General features: G+C 54.3%; 1 protein-coding gene across 3 annotated transcripts; it reads left to right on the forward strand.

Annotated features, from left to right (window-relative positions):
• Positions 1–320: 320 nt before the first annotated feature.
• On the forward strand, positions 321–23,063 carry GRTP1 (growth hormone regulated TBC protein 1). Of its 3 annotated transcripts, none has more exons than XM_079722086.1 (9): positions 321–459; positions 721–872; positions 6,270–6,428; positions 7,690–7,755; positions 9,140–9,264; positions 11,216–11,312; positions 15,184–15,356; positions 15,432–15,617; positions 22,833–23,063. In XM_079722086.1, exons 1-9 carry the CDS (start codon positions 413–415, stop codon positions 22,920–22,922), a joined length of 1,095 nt encoding a protein of 364 aa, XP_079578212.1. In that variant the 5' UTR covers positions 321–412; the 3' UTR covers positions 22,923–23,063. The 3 variants fall into 3 exon arrangements, with proteins under 3 accessions (XP_079578212.1, XP_079578213.1, XP_079578214.1); XM_079722088.1 differs by lacking the exon at positions 321–459 and adding an exon at positions 5,809–5,869 and having other exon boundaries at positions 820–872; XM_079722087.1 differs by lacking the exon at positions 7,690–7,755.
• The last annotated feature ends 413 nt before the right edge of the window (positions 23,064–23,476 follow it).

Here is a 23,476-nt window from a genome sequence, read left to right on the forward strand (position 1 = left end):
AGTTCCCCCAAATCCCACCCACCCCGGTCTCCCCATCCCGCCCCCGGTCCACCATCCCCCATCCCGCGCCTCCTCCCTCCCGGCCTCGGGGACCGGGTGGCGGCCGAGCTGCGGCCCCTCCCAGGCTCCGGGCTCCAGCTGCTCCTGGCGCAGGAGCAGGTGCAGCCCCTTCCGCCCCCTCATCCCTTCGGGCCCAGCCCCGTCCCTCCCTCGCCAGCCGCGCCCCCGCCCTCCCCTCCCCTGACATTCCCATTCCTACCCCCCGCCCTCCTTCCCCGCCCCTCCCCCGCCACCAGCCCCGCCTCCTGGCGCCCGCGGCCCGGCGGAAAGGCAGGAGGCGCCCAGAGTCCCGGGAGGTGGACTTGGCACCCCCGGCCCCGCGGCCCGGGCGCCCCCTCCCGCCCCTTGCGGCATGGAGTCCGCGGGGCGCGCGCAGGCGGCGCGGGACCGCGTCCCCAGGTAGGCGCGCGAGGCCCGGGCGCCCCTGGCCCAGCCCGGGAAAGCGGGCGCGGGTGCCGGTGGCGTGGAGCTGGCGGGGGCGGTGGTGCCCGGCGCCTGCGCTGCGCACGCGCCCGCGCTCGGCCCGCCGCCCCTTCCTGCACCCGGGAGGGTGGGGGGGGGGAACACGCGCCCCCCACGGGGGGCCCCGGGCGCCGGGCGCCGCAGGTCCCACGTCCCACGTGCGCGCGGAGCTTTACTCTGGGTCTTCTTGTGCCGTAGGATCGATCCGTACGGGTTTGAAAGGCCTGAGGACTTTGATTATGCAGCTTATGAAGAATTTTTTTCCACCTACCTGGCGATACTCACCAGAAGAGCCATAAAATGGTCCAGACTTCTAAAGGGAGGCGGTGGTGTCCAGAAGAGTATGACACGTGAGTTCGGAGCCTGATCCACCAGGCGCGCAACAAGTGACCCGACCGACGGGTGACGGGCGCGCCAGGGAGGTCAGGGCTCGGGGTTCCTTCGGGTCTCGGATCTCGGGGGGAAGGCTGCCGCGAGCCCGGCTCGTATCCCGCGCAGGCTCACAGGTGAGGGCGCTGCACGGTCCAGGTGCAGGCCCTCCTTCCTTCCCTGCGGCGTGAGGCCTGCTTGTGCTTTGAGAGGGATGGAGACCACGGCCTTCTTTCCAGAAGAAGGTGGATTTCCTGGTCCTCCAAATGAGAGTGGCCAGGGCTGTGCCCTTGCGCGCTTCTGGGCAGAGCTCTCCCTGGCCCCCGCAGAGTGACCGCGGGGTCCTTCCTGCACCCCCACCTCTTCCCCTGCTTCTCCTTGGGGTTCTTCGCCAGCCCCAGGCTGTGCCCTCGCCTCCTTCAGGTCTGGACTGGAATGCCACCTCCAGGAGGCCTTCCCGTCTCACCCCACGGCCCCACACTTCCTGTCCTTTCCTTGCCTATTTTCTGTTCCTCCGTGTCTTATGCGGTGTGGGTCATACTTATTTTATCCTTTGTTTCCCCTGCTGGGATCAAAGACCCCTCCCTGCCGGCTGCCTTGGATGTATGATTGCTTCAGTGTTTGTTGAATGAATGAATGGAGTGTTTGCCTGCAGTGTTCCTCACGCTGTGGATAGAGGGCGGACCGTGGGTACCTGCGGGCAGGTGGTGAGGGGTGGACGGGAGTGTGCCCCGGGGAGCTAAGGAAACTCAAGTATGTGGGGCAGAGGGGCTACTGGGGCTTCCTGACATGGGACATTAATGACAATTAAGGGGTGAGGGCGGGGATCCCAGCCACCAGGTACTGAGTTGCGACCAGAGTATTAGGGGTGTGGTGAGGAGGGCCCGGTGGTGGAACAGGGGCCCTGCACCAGGTCACAGGTGGGCACACGTTGCACCACCAGGCAGAGAGAAGTCAGCGTTTAAGCAAGGGGTGACAGGTCAATTTTTGCCTTTAAAGGGGCCCCCCAGTACAGAGGAGATGCTTGGGAAATACTTGTGGGATTAACGCGGGGTGGTGGGGTGGAGGCAGGTGGACCTGGACCTCGGCCTCACCCCGGGCTTCACCCTCAACCAGGCCCTCCCTCCTCAAGGCTGTTACTGGTGGGCAGTGTTTAGTAAAAACATGGGTAAGGGGCTTCCCTGGTGGCGCAGTGGTTGAGAGTCCGCCTGCCGATGCAGGGGACACGGGTTCGTGCCCCGGTCTGGGAGGATCCCACATGCCCCGGTCTGGGAAGATCCCACATGCCGCGGAGCGGCTGGGCCCGTGAGCCATGGCTGCTGAGCCTGCGCGTCCGGAGCCTGTGCTCCGCAATGGGAGAGGCCACAACAGTGAGAGGCCCGCGTACCACAAAAAAAAGAAAAAAAAAAAAAAAAAAAAAAAAAAACATGGGTAAACTAGCGTTTCATATAATCAGCCTGAAGGGACCTCAAAGGTTGACCCTTCTTGCTTTCCAGACCCCGAAGCTAATATCCTGCATGACTGTACGCCGAGGTCCGTCCCTGCGTTGCTGCTGCTGTTAACGTGTTTCCAGCAACGTCGGCTTCATTTTTCCCTTTTGATTTGTTTTTAAACGTTACACACAAGTATATAAAAATAAACTTAATTTTTGCACATGGGAAAACATCTTAATCACACTAAAAGATGTGAATTGAATTGAGTTTCTCTGCTGCCCAGGCCCCAGTCTCCCGTAGAAGTGACTGCTGGTGACTGTTCCACGTCCCCCCAGGAACAGGGTGCACTCTCGGGCTGTCGTTTGCTTTTTTTTTCTTTTTTTTTTTTTGCGGTACGCGGACCTCTCACTGTTGCGGCCTCTCCCATTGTGGAGCACTGGCTCCGGACACGCAGGCTCAGCGGCCATAGCTCACGGGCCCAGCCGCTCCACGGCATGTGGGATCTTCCCGGACCTGGGCATGAACCCGTGTCCCCCGCACTGGCAGGCGGACTCCCAACCACTGCGCCACCAGGGAAGCCCTGTCGTTTGCTTTTTAATGCAGGAGAAGACTTCCTATCCAATACAGACACAGGGGTCCAGCTGACCCAGAGGTCAGTTAATGCAGAGAATCATTGCAAGATGTACATGTGCGCATAAGCCTTTGTTTTTCTATAAAACACACGTGCATGTTTATTCCTCTTTGATTTTGTCATTTGATTCTATCCTGTCGTCTTTTCTTTGAACAGGGAGGGTCCACCAATTCTGTATCTTTCCTGCCGAAACAGTACTTAGCGCGTTGTATCTATTTTCCAGTGTCCGGGTTTTTTTTCCAGGTGGATCGGGAATAAAAGCAATCTGAATGCAGAATCCTTCCAGATCTTTAGTCTTTTCCTCGACTTTTTAGGTTGTCTGATTTAAAGGTTTTGTTTTGCTTTTGCTTTTGCCTTTTGGAGCACTTATCAACTTTTTCTGAAAATTTAACTTGCTTTTATTGAGATAACAATTATTTCTGCTTTAATTTTTTTTTTTTTTTTTTGCGGTACGTGGGCCTCTCACTGCTGCGGCTCTCCCGTTGCAGAGCACAGGCTCTGGACACGCAGGCTCAGCGGCCATGGCTCATGGGCCCAGCCGCTCCACGGCATGTGGGATCTTCCCGGACCAGGGCACGAACCTGTGTCCCCTGCATCGGCAGGCGGACTCTCAACCACTGTGCCACCAGGGAAGCCCTTTTGCTTTAATTTTTAAAAAATATATGCAACGTTCGTTAAACTGTCTGATCATGGCAGCGAGTATACTTGGCGTACAGGTTTAGGAGCAAATATACTTGATCCCTGGTGAGCCTTTGGCCTGAGGACGGGGTTCACTGTCGGGCTGAACTGGAGAGCATAGTGACCTGAAGTTCTTTCAGGAAATCCAGCGAGAGGCATGTGGGTTGCACGGTTCTTTGGGCCAGGGCGTTGCCGCTGGAGCTGGTATGGCTTCCGGTTGTGACGGCCGGGGAGGCTGCAGCACCCACAGGGCTCCAACGGAGGGGCAGTCGGCGTAGACAGCAGTGGACGTGTGACCCAGGAAACGGACATCCAGTTTTTTCCTGCCAGACGTTCCGGGCTGGCCGTAGTGTCGTCGGGTGTGTGGCATCCCAGGGAAGGGAGGCCGTGTGAGGGCTGTGGGGCCCAGCTCGTGCAGTAAGAGCCAGGCAGCTGAGTTTGGAACCCTGACCCTGACACCAGCAAGCGCACCCGAAGACCACCTTTGCTCCCGTGCCTTCATTGCTTCTGGCTTTTTGGGTCCTACTGTGTTTGTTCTTTCTTTGAGAGGACTTCCGTCTTGTCTCCAGTCAGTCACGCGATTACCCACAAATCCTGGCATCCAGCAAGTCTTCAGATGACAGCTGAAACTCACCCCGCTTGGGGACGCTAGCTGTGGATACGATGAAGCTTTTCTTTTTCTTCTTCTTTTTCTTTGTCTGTGGCGAGTATCCACCAGAGCCTGAGATCGCTTGCTCTTGGTGCTCGACCTGGAAGCTATCCTTACGTTCCTTTCCGTCTTGGTGTGAAGGCACTTGGTGAGGGAAAAGCTCCGTCCCGTTTGCTTCTTCTATGTCTCCTCCCCAGTGAGCTAGGGTATTAGCACCATCTAAATGAGAATGAAATTGCAAAACATATTTTAAAGACAAATATAAAAAACCTGGGAATCTGCTTAACTTTTTTGGGGCAGACAGCTGGGAGTTAATTCTTTGCGGTCTAGCTTCTTTTTAAAAAATTGCCAACTGTTTTTACCACATATTTTACACTCCTCCAAATGTCCAGGAGGACTCATGGGTTAGCCCTGCCCTTGGGGAATTGTCAGTCTCTGAGGATGGGAAAGCCGTTTTCTTTCTCTTCCAAAGAAACTTAGTAAATTCAGATAACAAACAACGAAAGTAACAGAAGCCTTTATTCTCTGAAACTTCTGGGTGTTGTTACTGTTCTTACAGCCAGCCGAGAGCCCCGAGTCCTGACTGTATTTCAGGCACTGGGCTGTGCTTTGTTCCCATTTCACAGGTTAAGAGACTGAGGCCTACTCAAGGTCGGGGCTGCTGAGGCACAGTGTGAGGGGTTTAAGCAGTGTGCACTTTCCTTTTTATACTTTATATTAATTTTTAAAAATTTGCAGTGAAATTCGCTCTTCTTGGCGTACAGGTCTATGAGTGTAGACAAATGCACAGTCAGGTAATCCCCGCCACAGGTAAGGTTCAGAACAGTCGGTCGCCTTCAGGAGCCCCTCCTGCGTGATCATGGGCGGCTGACCTGCAGGCCTGGACGTCGGCAGAGGCCTGGGTGGCTGTGGCGGCAGCTACAGGGCAGCGGGAGGGATCCTGAAGGTGTATTGGCGTCTCTCTCCGTTTATTTAGTTCTTTGATTTCTCTTTGCAGATGTTTTGTTAGATTTATACCTAAATATTTCTCCTTTCATTTTTGGTGCTATTGTAAGCGATACTGTCTCAGTGTTTTTATTTCAGCGGTTTGCTGTTCATACGTGGAGTTCCTGTTGATTTCTGCGTGTCCTTTGCTTTTGCTCCGTCCCAGGGGGAATCGTCCCCTCCCAAGTTAGGCCTGACCTGTCCGTCCCCTTGCTGTTGCAAGAAGAGGAATAATCCACTCTGGGCGCTGCTGGTCACGCTGACCCCTGAGGGCTCGTGTAAATCGTACTAAGTTGGAGGTAGACTTAAAAACGTCACGTCCCCATAACAGAATGACCAGACCAAGCCACGCTGGCCAAGACGTTCTGGCCCAGACGTGATCCTACAACACGCTTCTAAACTGGCAAAGGGTTTCTCGAGTTTTCTTTGCCTTTGGCGGCTGGTGTTAAAATCTGTCCTTTCCTTCCTCTGGGCGTCCCTCGTCATCCCGCATCCTTCTGCACACGTTTGCCGTGCGTTTCCTGTCCCACACGCCCTCCCAGGAGCAGGCAGGTGCTCGAGGCGTGGCCTCCAGGAAGCCTCTTTTCAGATGCTCCCGTACAGGTGACCATCAGTTTGAGTTCAAGATTTTAGCAATAGTGCTTTTCTTGACTGTAGCCTATAATCTTTTTCTGTTAAATACGGCTGGTGCCTCGGCGTCCGGCACAGGCCGAGGGGCGGGCAGGGTGGGGACTGGAGGTGACCCTCGCAGCCCGTATTCTTGTGCTGACAGCGAGCTAGAGGTATCAGGGCTGCTGTAGCCTCCGGACTGGGCTCAGCTTGGGGACGGAGAGTGGAATTCTGTAATGAGCGCACGTATCAGTTTGGTGGAGGTGCGTGAAGTTTTGCACCTTTTTTATGTCTGACTGACTGATTGCGGTGAGAGCCAGAAGCAAACCCTGTGGTTTCTGGCCTCGGGAAGCGCCCAGCGGGCTGTGTGACGCTGCCCTTCCCTCCGTTTCAGTGAAGCGCTACATCCGGAAGGGCATCCCGCTGGAGCACCGGGCCCGCGTCTGGATGGGGGTGAGCGGAGCCCAGGCCCAGATGGACCAGAACCCCGGCTACTACTGCCATCTCCTCCGGGGAGAGAGGGATGACAGCCTGGAGGAGGCCATCAGGACAGGTGACGCACGGGGTCCGTCCCCCGGGATATGGGGGCTGGGTGGCACCCCCAGAAGGAAACTGTGTTAGCACCCGGTGATGTTGTGATGTTGATGAGGAAAGTTACGTGGTTAAAGATGCACCAACTGATTTCAGTTTTCTGAAAGGAAAATCAAAACTCAGGCATTCACGAGGGGAGGACAGTGATTTGAACTGGTTCAGAAAATATTTGCGTGTCTAGCTAGGTGGTAAGGAAAATGGTACTAGAAAGACCAGATTTCTTCTGAGAAGAATCCCTCCAGGAATGCGAGGCCGCTGAGCTAGCAGTCAGTACAGGAGGGACGTGGGCTGGGTGACCCCCGCGGACTCACAGACACAGCTGCACACGTGCAGGAAGCCACACACCAGAGCCGTCTCTTTATGTCATACTCTGAGTGTCCAGGGATGCTTGTATTTTGGGCTTCTGTCTTCTTTTTCCTCCAATTTCCTCACTGGTCCCATAGGGATAGGCTCATAGGCTCTTCAAAGTTCTCAAAAAAATGTTTAACCTAAATTGAATAATTAGATTTTTAGGAAATAAATCTGCCTTTCTGACTTGAACAGCTTTTGAGAACTACAGATTTAAACACAAATACTTCATTAAAAATTTTTGATTACTTTAAATGTCAGAGAGGTTGGACTGACTGGTAACATTGAGAAAGTGGTGTGTCCCCAGCGTAAGGAGTAGATCCCAGAGCTGGAGATGGGGTGGGGGGCACTGGGGCGCTGAGCCTGCTGGCTGCATCCTGATGCCACAGCAAACCCTGGCCAAAGGACTCAGAACAGACACTGCCATGACCCTGCAGGCACACGTACGGGGGTCCCTCCGCAGGGCCAGACGTGCTGATTCAGGGTGGGAAGAGACCTCAGGTCCAAGCGAAGGCCGATCGTGTTAAATAAAGTAGACTGTGGCTGTTTGAAGAATGAATTTTAAAGGCTCTGTTTAGTGCAGAGTTTTTGGACACATAAAATGGACCTTTGTGTCTTTCCAGCCTGACCTCTGTCCCCATTAAGCACTAAGTCCCCATCCCCCCTCCGCCTCCCATCATCCACGCTCTGTCTCTATGAATTTGACGCCTCTAGGGACGTCATATGGCTGGAATGATACAGTATTTGTCCTTTGGCGTCTGGCTTATTTCACTGAGCGTAACGGCCTCGAGGTTCGGCCTCAAGGTTCACCCACGTTGACCGTGTGTCGGGATTCCCTTCCTTTCTGAGGCTGAACAACATTCTGTTATGTGTAGAGACTGCGTTATGTTTATCCATCATCTGTCCACGGACACTTGGGCTGCTTCCACCCTCTGGCCACTGTGAGTTATGCTGCATGAACGGGGGTGTGCAAGTAATTCTTAGAGACCCTGCTTTCAGTGTTTTGGGTACATGCGCAGAAGTGGAATTGCTGGGTCACGTGATGATTCTAGGTCTTTTTTTTTTTTTTTTTTTTTTTGCGGTACGCAGGCCTCTCACTGTTGTGGCCTCTCCCGTTGCGGAGCACAGGCTCCGGACGCGCAGGCTCGGCGGCCATGGCTCACGGGCCCAGCCGCTCCGCGGCATGTGGGATCTTCCCGGACCGGGGCACGAGCCCGTGTCCCCCGCATCGGCAGGCGGACTCTCAACCTCTGCGCCACCAGGGAAGCCCTCTAGGTCTATTTTTGAAGAGTCTGGATCAGTCATTTTATAGGGACAGTAGAGCGGGTGCTTCGTGCCACGTAAGTGCAGACCAGACGTCCCGCCGTGTCTGCCTCTGGCATGGCAGTGGGGTAGGAGTAGAGAGATTTCAAAACATGGAGAAACGTCTCACCACGGAAAACATTATGTAGCAATGGGCGCTGATGGGCGCTCTAGTCTGAATTAGTGAAAACCGCTCGTTTCCCTGTGGTGGATGCCAGTTTTTGGAAGGTTCAGAATTCCAGGAAAACACTCTTCTTTGTAAAAAACATACAATGAAAACTTACGTGCTTTGAGGCAGGCAGCGTGCTGTTCGGCTCAGAGCTGGTTTTCGTGGGCAGAGACCAGGCCTGGGCCGGAGCCCGGGGGCAGAATTCCTGCAGCAGTGGGGAGGCCTCCAGCTATCAGCTGTGTCCGAGAGTCCCGCTGCCGCGTGGACACCGCTGCTCTGATCCAAGCAGGGCCACAGCGGTTGTTAGCTGACCCCCGCCCTCCTTGCTGTGACCCCGTCCTCGCTTCACAGGATCGCAGCTCCGTAAGGCAGGCTTCCGGCCCGGGCGGGGAGGGGGACTGTCCTGCAGACGGAAGCCGGAGGCGAGGAGTTTATCTCGTGCTTAGTTTTCCCTTTTGTCTGTTTATCTCTAAACGGGAATCTCGGGGTGTCCTGCCTCCCCATGTGTTCAGTCTTCAGAGCTGGGAAAATCGTCCGAAGTTTTCTGTAACCTGTGCGCCTGTCACCCCACCTCCGCCCCAGCTAAGCGGGGGGCGCGGGGATGGCAGGAGCCACCAGGGCCCAGGCAGCCCGGCCTCACCGCGGAGCCCGCTCTCGTCCTTGCTGACTCGAGAGGAAGGGCTGCCGTGCCCACCAGTGTCCCCGGGCCAGGCTGCCGCGGGCCAGGGGCCCCGGGGGGCCGCCTCTGCGCCCCCGAGGCCGGCTGATGGTGGAGGCCAGGAAGGGTCCGGGTCCGTCGCGGAGCCGTCTCTGTCCCCAGCCCTGAGCGGCCTGCACTGCGAATTTCCTCCCAGACATGAACAGGACCTTCCCTGACAACGTGCGGTTCCGGAAGGGCTCGGACCCCTGCTTGCAGAGGACCCTGTACAACGTGCTGCTGGCCTACGGACACCACAACCGCGGCGTGGGCTACTGCCAGGTGAGCCCCCGGCGCCCGCAGCCCCGGCAGGGACGTGAGCCTGGTCCTGCGCTGCCAGGTCCCCCCCGACACAGGCTGGGACTTCACCGTCTCCCAGCGGTGCCAGCCCACGGAGACGGGGCGGGGGGAAGGGCGAGCAGCTGAGGTGAGCACGGGCTGTGCTGACCGGCACCTTCTCGTCTTGGTGCAGAGGGTGGGCGTGTGCATGTGTGTCTGAGCGTGCACGCGTGCGGTAGGCCAGCCCTTCGAGGCTGTTTCCGGGAGCCGGCTCAGCCGGCAGTGAGAGGTGACAGGGGTCTTGCTTTGTTCCTGCTGCGCGGAGCTGCCTGTCACGTGGCAGGAATCAGTTCTCGTTCCTCCCTGGAGACTCTCCTTCTGGAGCATCGAAGGGACAGTGTTCACGACCCAGAAAGCGAGCGGAGCTGGTCGGGAGCCGAAGGGACCGTGCCCTCCCGCCCCGCACTCCGGAGGCTGCCGGGTCCCGGCGGGTGTGGGCAGGGGCCAGGGGCTGTGGTTGGGGGCTCCTGTCCCTGCGTGCGAGGCCCCTGTGCCCCCCGAGCCGGAGGCCGGGCCAAGGCGTCCCCGAGAGGAAGGCAGGCCCTGGGTGGTAGCACCTACGGTCCCAGGTGGCTCCAGGGCCGGGACCACGAGCGCCGGGCGGGGCGCAGGGGACACGGACGCCTACTCGGGGCGGCCCCGGCAGCTCGTGTCCCGGGTGGACGGCACGTGGTGTGGCCTCGGCTCCGGGGGGACGGGGTGTCGCAGGAAGGAGTGAGGCGGGAGCTTTGAAAAGACCAGCAGCAAAGACACGTGAGGACGCCGTTCAGAGCGGCCGGCGTGATTCCCAGGTGGTTTTCAGGCCGCTGTTCCGCACGGGGTGCCTGTGGGAAAGACACAACTGGGCGGATCTGTTCTTCCGAGGGAATCCCTGTCACTGTCACCTGTTACGACTGCCCTTAACGTCCTGTCCTGGGGCAGGAGCTGGCCTTCAGGAGTCGGGGAGACAGGGTGGCTGAGAAACTGTCCTTAGGTTATTCTAGCTGCTGTTCTTGTGGGTCTTAAAAATAGTGTTAAAAAATAACCCACACAATTTTAAACATGAGCCTGATGCCAAAGCTCTGCTGGCTTTTGGGAAATACACGCGTGTATGTACACACACACACACACACGTATGAGCCTCCTATGGCTGCCGTGACATCGTGCCACCGGCTGAGAGACGCACAGGACAGGAGTCGATCGTCTCTCAGCCCCACAGGCAGGAGTCCGAGGTCCCGGGGTCGGGGGGCTGGCTTCTCCATGGCTGTCTCGCTGGTGACCCGTAGCCTCTGCGGGTGGTGTGTCTGGGTCCAAATTTAACTTGTTGGTTGACGAGAGCTGGATTTTCCCCTTATTGCTAGAGAAATACGTGTTTATTTTAGAAGTTGTAGAGAAGCAGCAAGGAAGAAAGTGGAAGTCACCCGAAACCCAGTCACGCAGGAGGGACGCTGACTCGGCGCTCGGCCACCGCTGCTCCTTCCCGGGTCCACCCGCCCCTGGCGGCTGAGGGTCCTGAGCTGTGTGTATATGGCAGCGTCTGCCCCCTTGGCGCTGTGCGCCCTGAATTTCCCCAAATGGGCTCTATCACGAGATTCCACTTCAACGTCCCCGAGTGTCAGACCACGCGCCTTACCGTTCCTAGGAAGTGTGGTCACTGGTGTAGTTTCCCCCCGATACAGTTTCATGAACACGAGGCCCTGGCTTGTTCTAAGTCAGGAGTCATGGGCCCAACTACACGTGTCACTAGATGGCAGAGCCTTAGACGCTGTAGCTCCACTGAAAGGTCGTTCCAGAATCAGGCAAGTTTTAGGGAAAAGCCAGGAAAATGGAAAGTTAGCAGTTAGCCAGGCGATTACAGAATCTGCAGGTGGTCTAGACCTCAGTGAGTTTCTTTTGTTCTTTTGTCTAATTTCAGGGAATGAACTTTATAGCGGGGTATCTGATTCTGGTGACAAGGAGTGAAGAGGAGTCCTTCTGGCTGTTGGACGCCCTTATTGGCAGAATACTCCCGGGTACGTTGAGTCCTCGTGGTAAGAGCGGAACTGTCGCTTTCTGGTGTTGCTGAAACGATGCCACTGACAAGTCAAGACGTGACGAAACAGAAGGAACTGTCTGAGAGTCGAGGTCGAAAACCTTCCTGCAGTTGAGTTGAGACAGGAGCGCGCAAGATGCGGGGTCCCAGCAGGCGGCGCTGCATCTCGGGGCCTGGACGTGGCTGAGCCGGGCTCTTGGCTCCTCATCCTGGTCTGCGCCGCTGGTGTCTGGACCGCGGGGATTGTCGCGGCTGTAGTGAGCAGACAGGCGAGCGGCCGGGCTTCTGTAGCCTTCGTTGCTGGGCTCGTGAATGGCCGCGAGCGCAGTGACCGTCAGCTGTTGTGGTTACCGCTTTCGAGGTGAAGATCTTTCCTCTCATGCGTTTCTACTTTTCTATTTATTATTGAATGTTAATTGTTTTAGTTAATAAACCACCACCGATTTCTGTGATGCGCCGCGTAGACGGTGAGCTGCAGAGTAGGGTCCCTTTGGGACAAGAAGTGGCCGGAGCCGTCTGGGGTGGGAGAGGACTTGGGCAGATGTGACCCCCCGCCGCCAGCCACAATGGCGGTGACTGGTCCAGCCGCTGGCAAAGTCCTGGTGACTGTGCACGGGCTCTGGCTGCCCACGCGACGAGCCCTGGCGGTCTTGTCTGCTGCGCCCGCCTCCCGTTTCCTTCCCCCTCCTCCCCCACCCGCCTTCCTGGGTCGGGCCGGGCTCAGCCCAGGACCGCCCGGGAGAGCAGCCGCCCCTCCTGGGGGCCGCGTGTTCAGAGGCGAGGGCAGCCGGGGCCCGTCCAGGCTCCAGGCTTGCCTGCACCCGCTCTTGTCTGATCCGTGGAGCAGCCACGCCACGCACGCTAACCGCTGAGTCCCCTTCACGGATGGCGGCATGGGGGCCTGGGCTCAGACCCACAGCTCTGCGCCCCCAGGAGGTGAGCCTGGGCGGTGCCGTGGAGAGGGGGCCTCTCCTCAGGCTTGTGCCGCTGTCAGCAAGGGCTGGGGGGATGCCGCCCGCGGGGACGGAGCGCGGAGAGGGGCAGCTGCCCCGGCTTCGTGGCGGAACCTGAACGGCCGTCAGGGGAGAAGATTCACAGGCTTCCAGAGAAAACGCCCACACGGCTCCGTGGTCACCGTTTGCTCGGTTAGGCCAGAGACCGCATTATGATGAACGTTCCCGCCGTGACCAATTCCAGGTGCTCTTTGGGGGTTTGGGGAACATCAGGGCACAAAGCCTGAAAGCCTGGTGGTGACAGCAGCGGGACCGAGATAAACAGAGGCCCTAAGGGCCGACCTAGGCTCCAGGTGGCCCCCTGGGGGCAGTGCGTTACACAGACTTATTTTTAAGACCATAAAATGTCATTTCTGATCATTATTAGGTTCAGTCAAACTAAACTACGATGCAAATAGGCCCGTCCTTCTGCAAGGACGGCATCGTGGCCGGGCTTAGATCACAGGATGGCCCAGACCTAAAATGGCTTCTTTTTTACGTCAAGAAAGTTACGTCTGGGTCTCTTCCTCCCGGGAACCCCTACCCTATCTGCCCTCAGACTGCTGAGCCTGCAGAGGAGCGACGGGGGCGTGGGGTGGGCTGGGCCAGCTCGGGATGTCACATTGCTGATGAGGCAGCCCAGTTAGGAACGAACACACTTGCGTCCTGAGAGCTGGTCTGACCCGTTTCCCCTTGAGACACAGGGGAGCCGGGCGACGATTGCCCCTCCCGGGAGCAGCCCCACTGAAGTCAGAAGGTGTGGCCCAGACAAAGGCGGGCAGGGCTCATTGTGGGGGCGACAGTCCCCGGGCCCCCCGGGCCCGCCTGCCCCTGCAGCAGCGCTCCCCTCCCCACGTGCTGACACAGCCGTTGGGCTGTTTGCAAAGTGGGGCGACCCCGGGAGAGGCCTGGCTCGGGGAGAAGGTCCTTGGCGTCTGTGCACAGGCCGGCCAGGCTGAGGGGGGCTGCAGGCGGGGCCTGGCCCTTGGGGTTCGCCATCAGCGGCTCACGGCAGACCGGGGCACGGGGTCGTCAGCGACCCTCCTGTGACTGGCTCAGGCCTGTGGCGGGTTTGGGGTGTGACCTTGACTATTTTGGGAGCTGCCCTAAGCCTGTCTGTAACCGAGAATGAGGACGTGCTGTGCTCACGGCTTGGTACATCCGCTGTCTCCGCCGCGCTCTCCTGAGACGGCTCGGCACCCTGCAGGACGGGGAGCGGAGCTCGCCCCTTTCCCCCGGGACCAGAGCCAGAGCGCTGCTAGTTGAGAGGACGGGACAGCCAGCGGCCCTAGGGTTTAGGAACAGAAGTGAGAGGAGGGTGTGGTAGGGAAGGAAGCTTCAGTCCCAGGTATTTATAACTGAACAGGCTTCTAGTAACGGATTTCTGGGGTCTTTAGTACTGAGCGTGGTTTCGCGTGTGCACACGCTCTGAAAACCAGTGGTGTGACCGTGATGTCGTGTTGATACTCATAATGATTCTATTTTAACCCAAATACTTAATTAACAAGAACGTCTTTCCCTTTGCTATGGTGAATGACCAAACTGTGTGGCAGTGGGCACAGAACGCGTACCATGTTTTCCTACTTTATTTTATTATTTTTAAAATTTTTTATTTATTTTATTTATTTATTTTTGGCTGTGTTGGGTCTTCGTTGCTGCGCGTGGGCTTTTCTCTAGTTGGGGCGAGCAGGGGCTACTCTTCATTGCGGTGCGTGGGCTTCTCATTGCCGTGGCTTCTCTTGTTGTGAAGCATGGGCTCTGGGCACGTGGGCTTCGGTAGTGTGGCCTGCGGGCTCAGTAGTTGTGGCTCACGGGCTCTAGAGCACAGGCTCAGTAGTTGTGGCACGTGGGCTCAGTAGTTGTGGCTCGCGGGCTCTAGAGCACAGGCTCAGTAGTTGTGGCGTGTGGGCTCAGTAGTTGTGGCTCACGGGCTCTAGAGCGCAGGCTCAGTAGTTGTGGCACGTGGGCTCAGTAGTTGTGGCTCACGGGCTCTAGAGCACAGGCTCAGTAGTTGTGGCGTGTGGGCTCAGTAGTTGTGGCTCACGGGCTCTAGAGCACAGGCTCAGTAGTTGTGGCGTGTGGGCTCAGTAGTTGTGGCTCACGGGCTGTAGAGTGCAGGCTCAATAGTTGTGACACACGGGCTTAGTTGCTCCGCAGCGTGTGGGATCTTCCCGGGCAGGGCTCGAACCCCTGTCCCCTGCCTTGGCAGGTGGATTCTTAACCACTGCGCCACCAGGGAAGACCCCCTGTTTTATTATTTTATTTTATTCCTGTTTTTATAGCAAAGTTTAAGCATTAAGATTTATTCTAATACATGACATTAAGCTAGAAAATTCCTTGGCAAGAAAGTGTCCCTTCAGAGGACAGTCACGCGGTTGGAAGCGTTGGTCTGTCTGATGCTCTCCTGTAACATTCACCTGCATCTTCTCCACGAGGGGAAAATAGGACACGTGACACAAGAGGGGTGGTGTTCTGTGCTGGGGGGTGCCCAGGACACTTTGGGGGGGCCAGGACGCTCACACGTTCGGTTTTCCCGTCCATCCATAGGCGGACACTTGGTTGCACCCACTGTTGGCTGGCTGCCTGATCTTGGGTTGCAAACGTCCCTGCTTTCCATCAGGTTGTGACAGATGCCCAGTGGGGCATTGCTGTCTGGAGTGCTGGGGCCCGGGGCCCCACTCTGGGCATTGCTCCCAGGAGTTCCTGCATCCCTGTGGCTGGGATCTTGCCCTGGGTCATCCTCTGGAAAGGGTCCCTGGGGGTGGCCCCCCTCACGGCTCAGGGGGAGCGAGGGTCGCGGTTGTCAGGGGCTATGGTCTGTGGGGTCCACGTCCCTGCTTCTCCCCTGTCCCCGTGCAGATTACTACAGCCCCTCGATGCTGGGCCTGAAGACGGACCAGGAGGTCCTCGGGGAGCTGGTAAGGACCAAGCTGCCGGCGGTGGCGGCCCTGATGGACAGTCACGGCCTGCTGTGGACCCTGGTCGTGTCGCGCTGGTTCATCTGCCTGTTTGTGGACATCCTGCCCGTGGAGGTGAGGGCGCCTGGCTCGGACTGGGGCCGACTGGGCGGCCAGCCACGCGCTGACCCGCTGTCTCTTCCTCTGCAGACTGTGCTTCGCATCTGGGATTGTCTGTTCAACGAGGGCTCCAAGATCATCTTCCGGGTGGCGCTGACCCTCATCAAGCAACATCAGGCCTTGATCTTGGAAGCCGCCAGCATCCCCGACATCTGTGAGAAGTTCAAGGAGATCACCAGAGGGAACTTCGTGACCGAATGCCACACCTTCATGCGGGTGGGTGTCAGCGCCCTGCCGGCCTCCCTGCGCGGGCTGCCCGGCCCTCCCCACTAAGCAGCCCAGGGAGGGGCTCCAGCCCTTCCAGGCCAGCTTCTCCTGGAGCCCGGGGCACCCGGCAGACCCAGGGTGCTCACCCGTGCTCCCCTCCTGTGCCGTCAGCCCAGGGGTGGGGCCGGGTGCCACCTGGGGCCCCCCGGGAGCCCCGTTGGATCCACACCTTGGTTTCTCCCGGGCCTGGGAGGTGACCGCCCCCATCCCAGGCTTTCCCGATGACCCAGTCTACACCGGGCCCCCCATTTCTGTTCAGCCCTACGCCTGTCGACTTCTCTCCGGCCTTGGTGGGGTCACGCCTGTCTGTCCCTCCCTACTGGGTCCTGGGCCTGGCGCAGGCCGTGTGGACAACTCAGATCACATGAGTGAACAAAGTGGATGCTGCATCCCACAGGCCCGCGGGAAGGCGTGGGCTGGGGGGAGGGGTTTACGGGGGGACGACTGGGATGAGGGCGTGAAGCCCAGCCCTGGAGTGACCCTGGGAGGGGGGAGCGCTGACCCGGACTCCCGGCCCATTGTGTTCCTCAGCTTCCCATTTGAAATAGCTGCACTGGTGGCGTGACCCCTCCCCCAACCCCCAGGGTACGAGACCCCTGGCGAGGAGGTCCTGCAGCCTAGGGCTGTTTAGGTGTTTGGTTTCAGTAAATGAAGACCCCGGTACAATTCACCCTTTACCTGGAGATTTCAGAGCTCTTCAGTGCCTTCCACTCAGTGGGTGGTGCAGCTGCGTCACTGGGCCCAGGCGTTTTCTTCTCCCCAAAGGGCGCCCCAGCCCCAGCTAATGCCCTGCTCTGTCCCTGTGGCTCGGCCTCCTGGACTTTGGAACAAATAGAGTCAGACAGTGCAACTTTGGCGTCCAGCCCTTGGACTCGGGCTGATGCTTCCGAGGTGGTGCGGGTCCGTCTGTGTGGAGCAGGCACCCGCACACAGTAGGTGCTCAGTTAGTGCAGGCGCCTGGCCTGCTTGTGTGATGGCTGCAGGCGGACGTGTGTCCATGGCGGGTGTAGCCGGTGTTCCGGCCCAAAGGTGTTCTGGGCCCTGTGAGCTGAGTGGACATGGAGGATCGGCGGGGTGGTCTCCCCACACGGCAGAAAAATCACTGTGTAAAAACATGTGCCTGCCCACGACAGGTGTGGCCATCATGGGACACTGGCAGGGAGGTGGCCCTGGTCTTATTTTCTCAGGGGTCTCTACAAAGTTGTATATGCGTTTCAGCAAAACTGTGGTTCATAGGTCAAACCTCTCTGAAATCCTGTGTGACAACATCTAGAATTTCCTTGAGAATGAAAGCCGTGGTCTCATTGGCAGCTGAGAGCAACGTAATGGGAAGAGGACAGCCAAACCCATCTGAAGACTTTGTTCTCAGGTCATTGGCCCGCTGGGCACTTGCTCCCAGGTGCTCCCACCCCACCCCCCAGGCACCTTCTCTCCTCCTCGTTGTGAAGCAGTTTCTCGGTTACTGGAAGCAACTCTGAGACCCTTCCTGCTTCCACTTCTCAAATCTGGTTTCTTCCTTGCTTAGTCTGCTCACCGACGGCCCCGACCGTCTTCTGAGCTGCTGTGGGCAGTCAAAACGAAAAGAGCCCACGCAAGAAGGGCAAAAGCAAAATCAGGGCTTCTGTGCAGCAATGGACGCCGGCAGCAGAGTGAAGAGGGAACTCACAGCACAGGAGAGACTGTGCAAACCACGTCTGCTAAGGGGTCAACATCCAGACACACAGAGACCACAGCCCAACAAGGAGCCAAGGAATTACGTTTAAAAATGGGCAGAGCGGGCCTCCCTGGTGGCGCAGTGGTTGAGAGTCCGCCTGTCGTTGCAGGGGACATGGGTTCGTGCCCCGGTCCGGGAAGATCCCACATGCCGCAGAGCAACTAAGCCCGTGCACCACAACTACTGAGCCTGCGCTCTAGAGCCTGCGAGCCACAACTACTGAGCCCACATACCACAACTACTGAAGCCCGCGCACCACAACGAAGACCCAACACAGCCATAAATAAATAAATTTTTAGAAAAGAAAAAGAAAAATGGGCAGAGGGACTTCCCTGGCGGTCCAGTGCTTAAAACTCCACGCTTCTAATGCAGGGGGCACAGGTTTGATCCCTGGTCAGGGAGCTAAGATCCCACATGCCGCGCAACATGGCCAAAATGTTTTTCTAAAAGTTTTAAGTGGGCAGAGGGCCTGAACAGACCCTATCCAAAAAAGACATACAGATGGCCAACAGGTACATGAAAAGATGCTCAACATCACTCGCCATCAGGGAAAGGCAAGTCAAAACCACAATGAGCTATCGCCTCACACCTGTCAGAATGGCTATCATCAAAAAGACCACAAATAACAAATGTTGGTGAGGATGTGGAGAAAAGGGAACCCTATTCATACATTGTTGGTAGGAATGTAAATTGGTGCAGGCCCTGTGAAAAACAGTATGGAGGTCCTCAAAAAACTAAAAATAGAACTACCATAAGATCCAGCAATCCCACTCCTGGGCATTTATCCAAAGGAAATGAAATCAGGGTCTCTAAGAGACCCCAGCCCGCCCACATTCATTGCAGCATCACAATAGCCAAGGCATGGAAACAACCTGAATGCCCATACAGATGCATGGATAAACAAAATGTGGTCCATCCATGCAGTGGGATTTTATCCAGCCTTAAAAAGGAAGGTCCTGATACCTGCTACCACGTGGATGAACCTGGAGGACATTATGCTCAGTAATTTGTCACAAAAGGAAAAAAACTGTCTGATTCCACATATGTGAAGCCCCTGGAGGAGTCAGATTCATAGAGACAGAAGGGGCGGTGCTGGGGACAGAGTTGGGTTTGGGAAGATGAGAAGGTTCTGGAGATCTGATGCCCAACATGTGAGCATAGCTTACACTACCCAGCCACACACCTGGAGTGGTTAGGATGTAAATTATTGGGTGGGCCAAAAGGTTCATCATTTTCTCCATAAGATGGCTCTAGTAGCACTTAGTTGTCTTTAACTTCATTCAAAACAATTTTGTTTAACAGAGTTTTGGAAGTCCCAGCCACAGCAATTAGAGAAGAGAAAGAAATAAAAGGAATACCAATTGGAAAAGAAGTAAAACTGTCACTGTTTGCAGATGACATGATACTATACATAGAGAATCCTAAAGATGCCACCAGAAAACTACTAGAACTAATCAATGAATTTGGTACAGTAGCAGGACACAAACTTAATGCACAGAAATCTCTGGCATTCCTATACACTAACAATGAAAAATCAGAAAGAGAAATTAAGGAAACAATTCCATTTACCATCACAACGAAAAGAATAAAATACCTAGGAATAAACCTACCTAAGGAGGTGAAAGACTTGTACTCAGAAAACTTTATAAAACACTGGAAAGAAATCAAAGATGACATAAACAGATGGAGAAATATACAGTGTCCTTGAATTGGAAGAATCAATATTGTGGAAATGACTATGCTTCCCAAAGCAATCTGCAGATTCAATGAAGTCCCTATCAAATTACCAATGGCATTCTTCACAGAATTAGAACACAAAATTTTACAATTCGTATGGAAACACAAAAGACCCTGAATAACCAAAGCAATCTTGAGAAAGAAAAACGGAGCTGGAGGAATCAGGCTCCCTGACTTCAGACTATACTACAAAGCTACAGTAATCAAGACAGTATGGTACTGGCACAAAAACAGAAATATAGATCAATGGTACAGGATAGAAAGCCCAGAGATAAACCCACCCACATATGGGCACCTAATTTACGACAAAGGAGGCAAGAACATACAATGGAGAAAGACAGCCTCTTCAATAAGTGGTGCTGGGAAAACTGGACAGCTACATGTAAAAGAATGAAATTAGAACACTCCCTAACACCATACACAAAAATAAACTCCAAATGGATTAAAGACCTAAATGTAAGACCAGACACTATAAAACTCTTAAAGGCAAACATAGGAAAAACACTCTCTGATATAAACCACAGCAAGATCTTTCTTGACCCACCTCCTAGAGTAATGAAAATAAAACCAAAAATAAATGGGACTGAATTAAACTTAAAAGCTTTTGCACAGCAAAGGAAACCATAAACAAGATGAAAAGACAACCCTCGGAATGGGAGAAAATATTTGCAAATGAAATAATGGACAAAGGATTAATCTCCAAAATATATAAACAGCTCATGGAGCTCAATTTCAGAAAAACAAACAACCCAATTAAAAATTGGGCAGAAGACCTAAATAGGCATTTCACCAAAGAAGACGTACAGATGGCCAAGAGACACATGAAAAGATGCTCAACGTCACTAATTATTAGATAAATGCAAATCAAAACTACAATGAGGTATCACCTCACACCAGTCAGAATGGCCATCGTCAAAAAATCTAGAAACAATAAATGCTGGAGAGGCTGTGGAGAAAAGGGGACCCTCCTGCACTGTTGGTGGGAATGTAAATGGATACAGTCACTATGGAGAGCAGTATGGAGGTTCCTTAAAAAACTAAAAATAGAACTACCATATGATGCAGCAATTCCACTACTGGGCATATACCCTGAGAAAACCATAATTCAAAAAGAGTCATGTACCACAATGTTCACTGCAGCTCTATTTACAATAGCCAGGACATGGAACCCACCTAAATGTCCATCGACAGATGAATGGATAAAGAAGATGTGTCACATATATACAATGGAATATTACTCAGCCATAAAAAGAATGAAATTGAGTTATTCGTAGTGAGGTGGATGGACCTGGAGTCTGTCATACAGAGTGAAGTAAGTCAGAAAGAGAAAAACAAATACTGTGTGCTAACGCATATATATGGAATCTAAAAAAAAAAAAAATGGTGTTGATGAATCTAGTGGCAGAGCAGGAATAAAGATGTAGACAGAATGGACTTGAGGACAAGGTGGGGGATGGGGAGGGGAAGCTGGGACAAAGCGAGAGAGTGGCATGGACATATGTACACTACCAAATGTAAAACAGGTAGCTAGTGGGAAGCAGCCACATAGCACAGGTAGATCAGCTCGGTGCTTTTTGACCACCTAGAGGGGTGGGATAGGGAGGGTGGGAGGGAGATGTAAGAGGGAGGAGATATGGGGATGTGTGTATGCATATGGCTGATTCATTTTGTTGTGCGACAGAGGCTAGCGCAGTATTGTGAAGCAGTTATACTCCAATAAAGACATTTTAAAAAAACAATTTTGTTAGATTGTATTGTGACGGCTTTTAAGAAAAGACATCAAAATTGGTGAATTTTTGTGTAGCCATTTTAATATTGAAGATGGAAGGGAAAAAGCAACATTTTCAGCATATTATGCTTTATTATTTCAATAAAGGTAAAAACACAACCAAAATGCAAAAAAAGATTTGTGCAGTGTATGGAGAAGGTGCTGTGACTGCTGGAACGTGCCAAAAGTGGTTTGCGAAGTTTCGTGCTGGAGATTTCTCGCTGGACGATGCTCCCCTGTTGGGTAGACCAGTTGAAGTTGATAGCGATCAAATTGAGACATTAATTGTGAACAATCAATGTTATACCACATGGGAGATAGCCGACATACTCAAACTATCCAAATCAAACGTTGAAAATCATTTGCACCAGCTTGGTTATGTGTATTGCTTTGATGTCTGGGTTCCACATAAGTTAAGCGAAAAAAAACCTTGACCGTATTTCCGCATACAGTTCTCTACTGAAATGTAATGAAAACATTCCGTTTTTAAAACAAATTGTGACGGGCGATGAAAAGTGGATACTGTACAATAATGTGGAATGGAAGAGATTGTGGAGCAAGCGAAATGAACCATCACCAACCACACCAAAGGCCAGTCTTCATCCAAAGAAGGTGATGTTGTGTATATGGTGGGATTGGAAGGGAGCCCTCTATTATGAGCTCCTTCCAGAAAACGAAACGATTAATTCCAACAAGTACTGCTCCCAGTTAGGCCAACTGAAAGCAGCACTCAATGAAAAGCGTCCAGAATTAGTCAACAGAAAACAACACATAATCTTGCATCAGGATAACGCAAGACCGCATGTTTCTTTAATGACCAGGCAAAAGCTGTTACAGCTTGTTACAGTTTGTAAATTCTGATTCATCCTCGGTATTCACCAGACGTTGCATCTTCGGATTTCCATTATTCTCTTAATGGAAAAAAATTCAATTCCCTGAAAGACTGTAAGAGGCACCTGGGACAGTTCTTTGCTCAGAAAGATAAAAGTTTGGGGAAGAAGGAATTATGAAGTTGCCTGGAAAACGGCAGAAGGTAGTGGAACAAAAGGGTGAATACATTGTTCAATAAAGTTCTTGGTGAAAATGAGAAAGTCTTTTATTTTTACTTAAAAACCGAAGGCACTTTTTGGCCAACCCAATATGTGGGTTTTACCACAAAAACAAAGAAACACCAAAAGAATGAAAATTGGACAAGATGTTACTGAATTTTAATTCCAGGAGCTCAGAGCCTCGGGCTTCAGAATCTGAGACATTTTACGGATTGGATTCAAATTTTTAAAGTACTAAACGTGACCCAAGTGTAACGGAGCAAGACCTTGTGGGCCTTCCCAGGGCAGACCCCTCCCCTCTGCTGTGGCTCCTCTGAAGTACCCAGATAATCGTATCTCATGCACGTTTCCTGGGTTTTTCAGATGCTAAAACCAAGGAATGTCGCCCCCAGCCCTTCTGACGCCTGAGGATTGATAATGTGACCCTGTGACCGCACCGACAACCAGAGACCTGTGCAGAGCTGATCACACACCCTGGGACCCCCCTCCCTCAGCTGGTCTTGCAAATGCTTTGCTGAAGCCCTTCCCGGAGTTTGGGCCTTTTGGGGGCACGAGCCTCCTGTTCTCCTTGCTCAGCCCCGCAGCAAACCCTTCTCTGCTCCAAACTCTGGCAGCCCCACCGGGCTCTCCGTGCCCCTGCCCTCCTGGGGTGAAGGTCAAAGGGGCTGTGCGTTCCCAGCGCCCCGGCGGGCCGCGTGGGGAAGCCACAGACTCTTCGGGCCGCGCCTGTGCTGATGGTTGAGTTACTCCGTCACTAACATCCTTTCGGTTCTAAAAAGTGATGGTAACAGGTGACCTTCCTTCGCTCACTGAGCAGCGGGCCTCAGCCCAGCCTTTACCAGGGGCAGGAAGGAGAAACGCACTGCGGCGTCTAAACTAATCCCTTTCTGTTCCAGAAAATCTTCTCGGAGCCTGGGAGCCTGTCCAGAGCCAGCATCGCCAGGCTGAGGGAGCGTTGCCGGGCCCGGCTGCTGGCGCAGGGCTGACCAGCCTTCAGGGCATCGGGCTGCCACCCACCGCCTCCACACTCCAGCCCGGAGCAATTTGTCATTCTGTAACGTAGCTCTTCAAGTCTAGCTCTTCGTGTTTCTAAATAATATATTTTTACCTGAGACACTGATAATATATACGTAACGTGTGCGATTGTGTTTATTCCGTCGGCACCTGTGAGTCTGCATCGGCTCACCAGCCACTGAAAACTAACCCCCAGCGGTGACCTGCGTCAGTGTCGCTGGTGCCGGTACTTACCGTCCTTCCTGCGGGAGAGCAGTGGCCTCCAGGGGAGGTTTGCGCACGTGACCTCGCTGTAGAAGGTAAGTTTCTCAAATGACTTTTTAAATTATCGTGTTACGTGAAGAATAAAGCAGACGTACGTGTGTAAGATTTAAGGACTGCAAGTCAGATCTGGGCTGCGTCATCCCGGACCCCTGGAGGGAGAAGACGCCCCCAGCAAGACCCCTCCCCTCGGGGCTGGAGGCCCTGGACCTCCACCCTGACCCCGTCTCCCTTCCTCTGGGGATTCTAACTCTGGCTGAGAAAC

This window comes from Hyperoodon ampullatus (genome assembly GCF_949752795.1).
Source record: "Hyperoodon ampullatus genome assembly, chromosome: 16".
Taxonomy (NCBI): Eukaryota; Metazoa; Chordata; class Mammalia; order Artiodactyla; family Ziphiidae; genus Hyperoodon; species Hyperoodon ampullatus.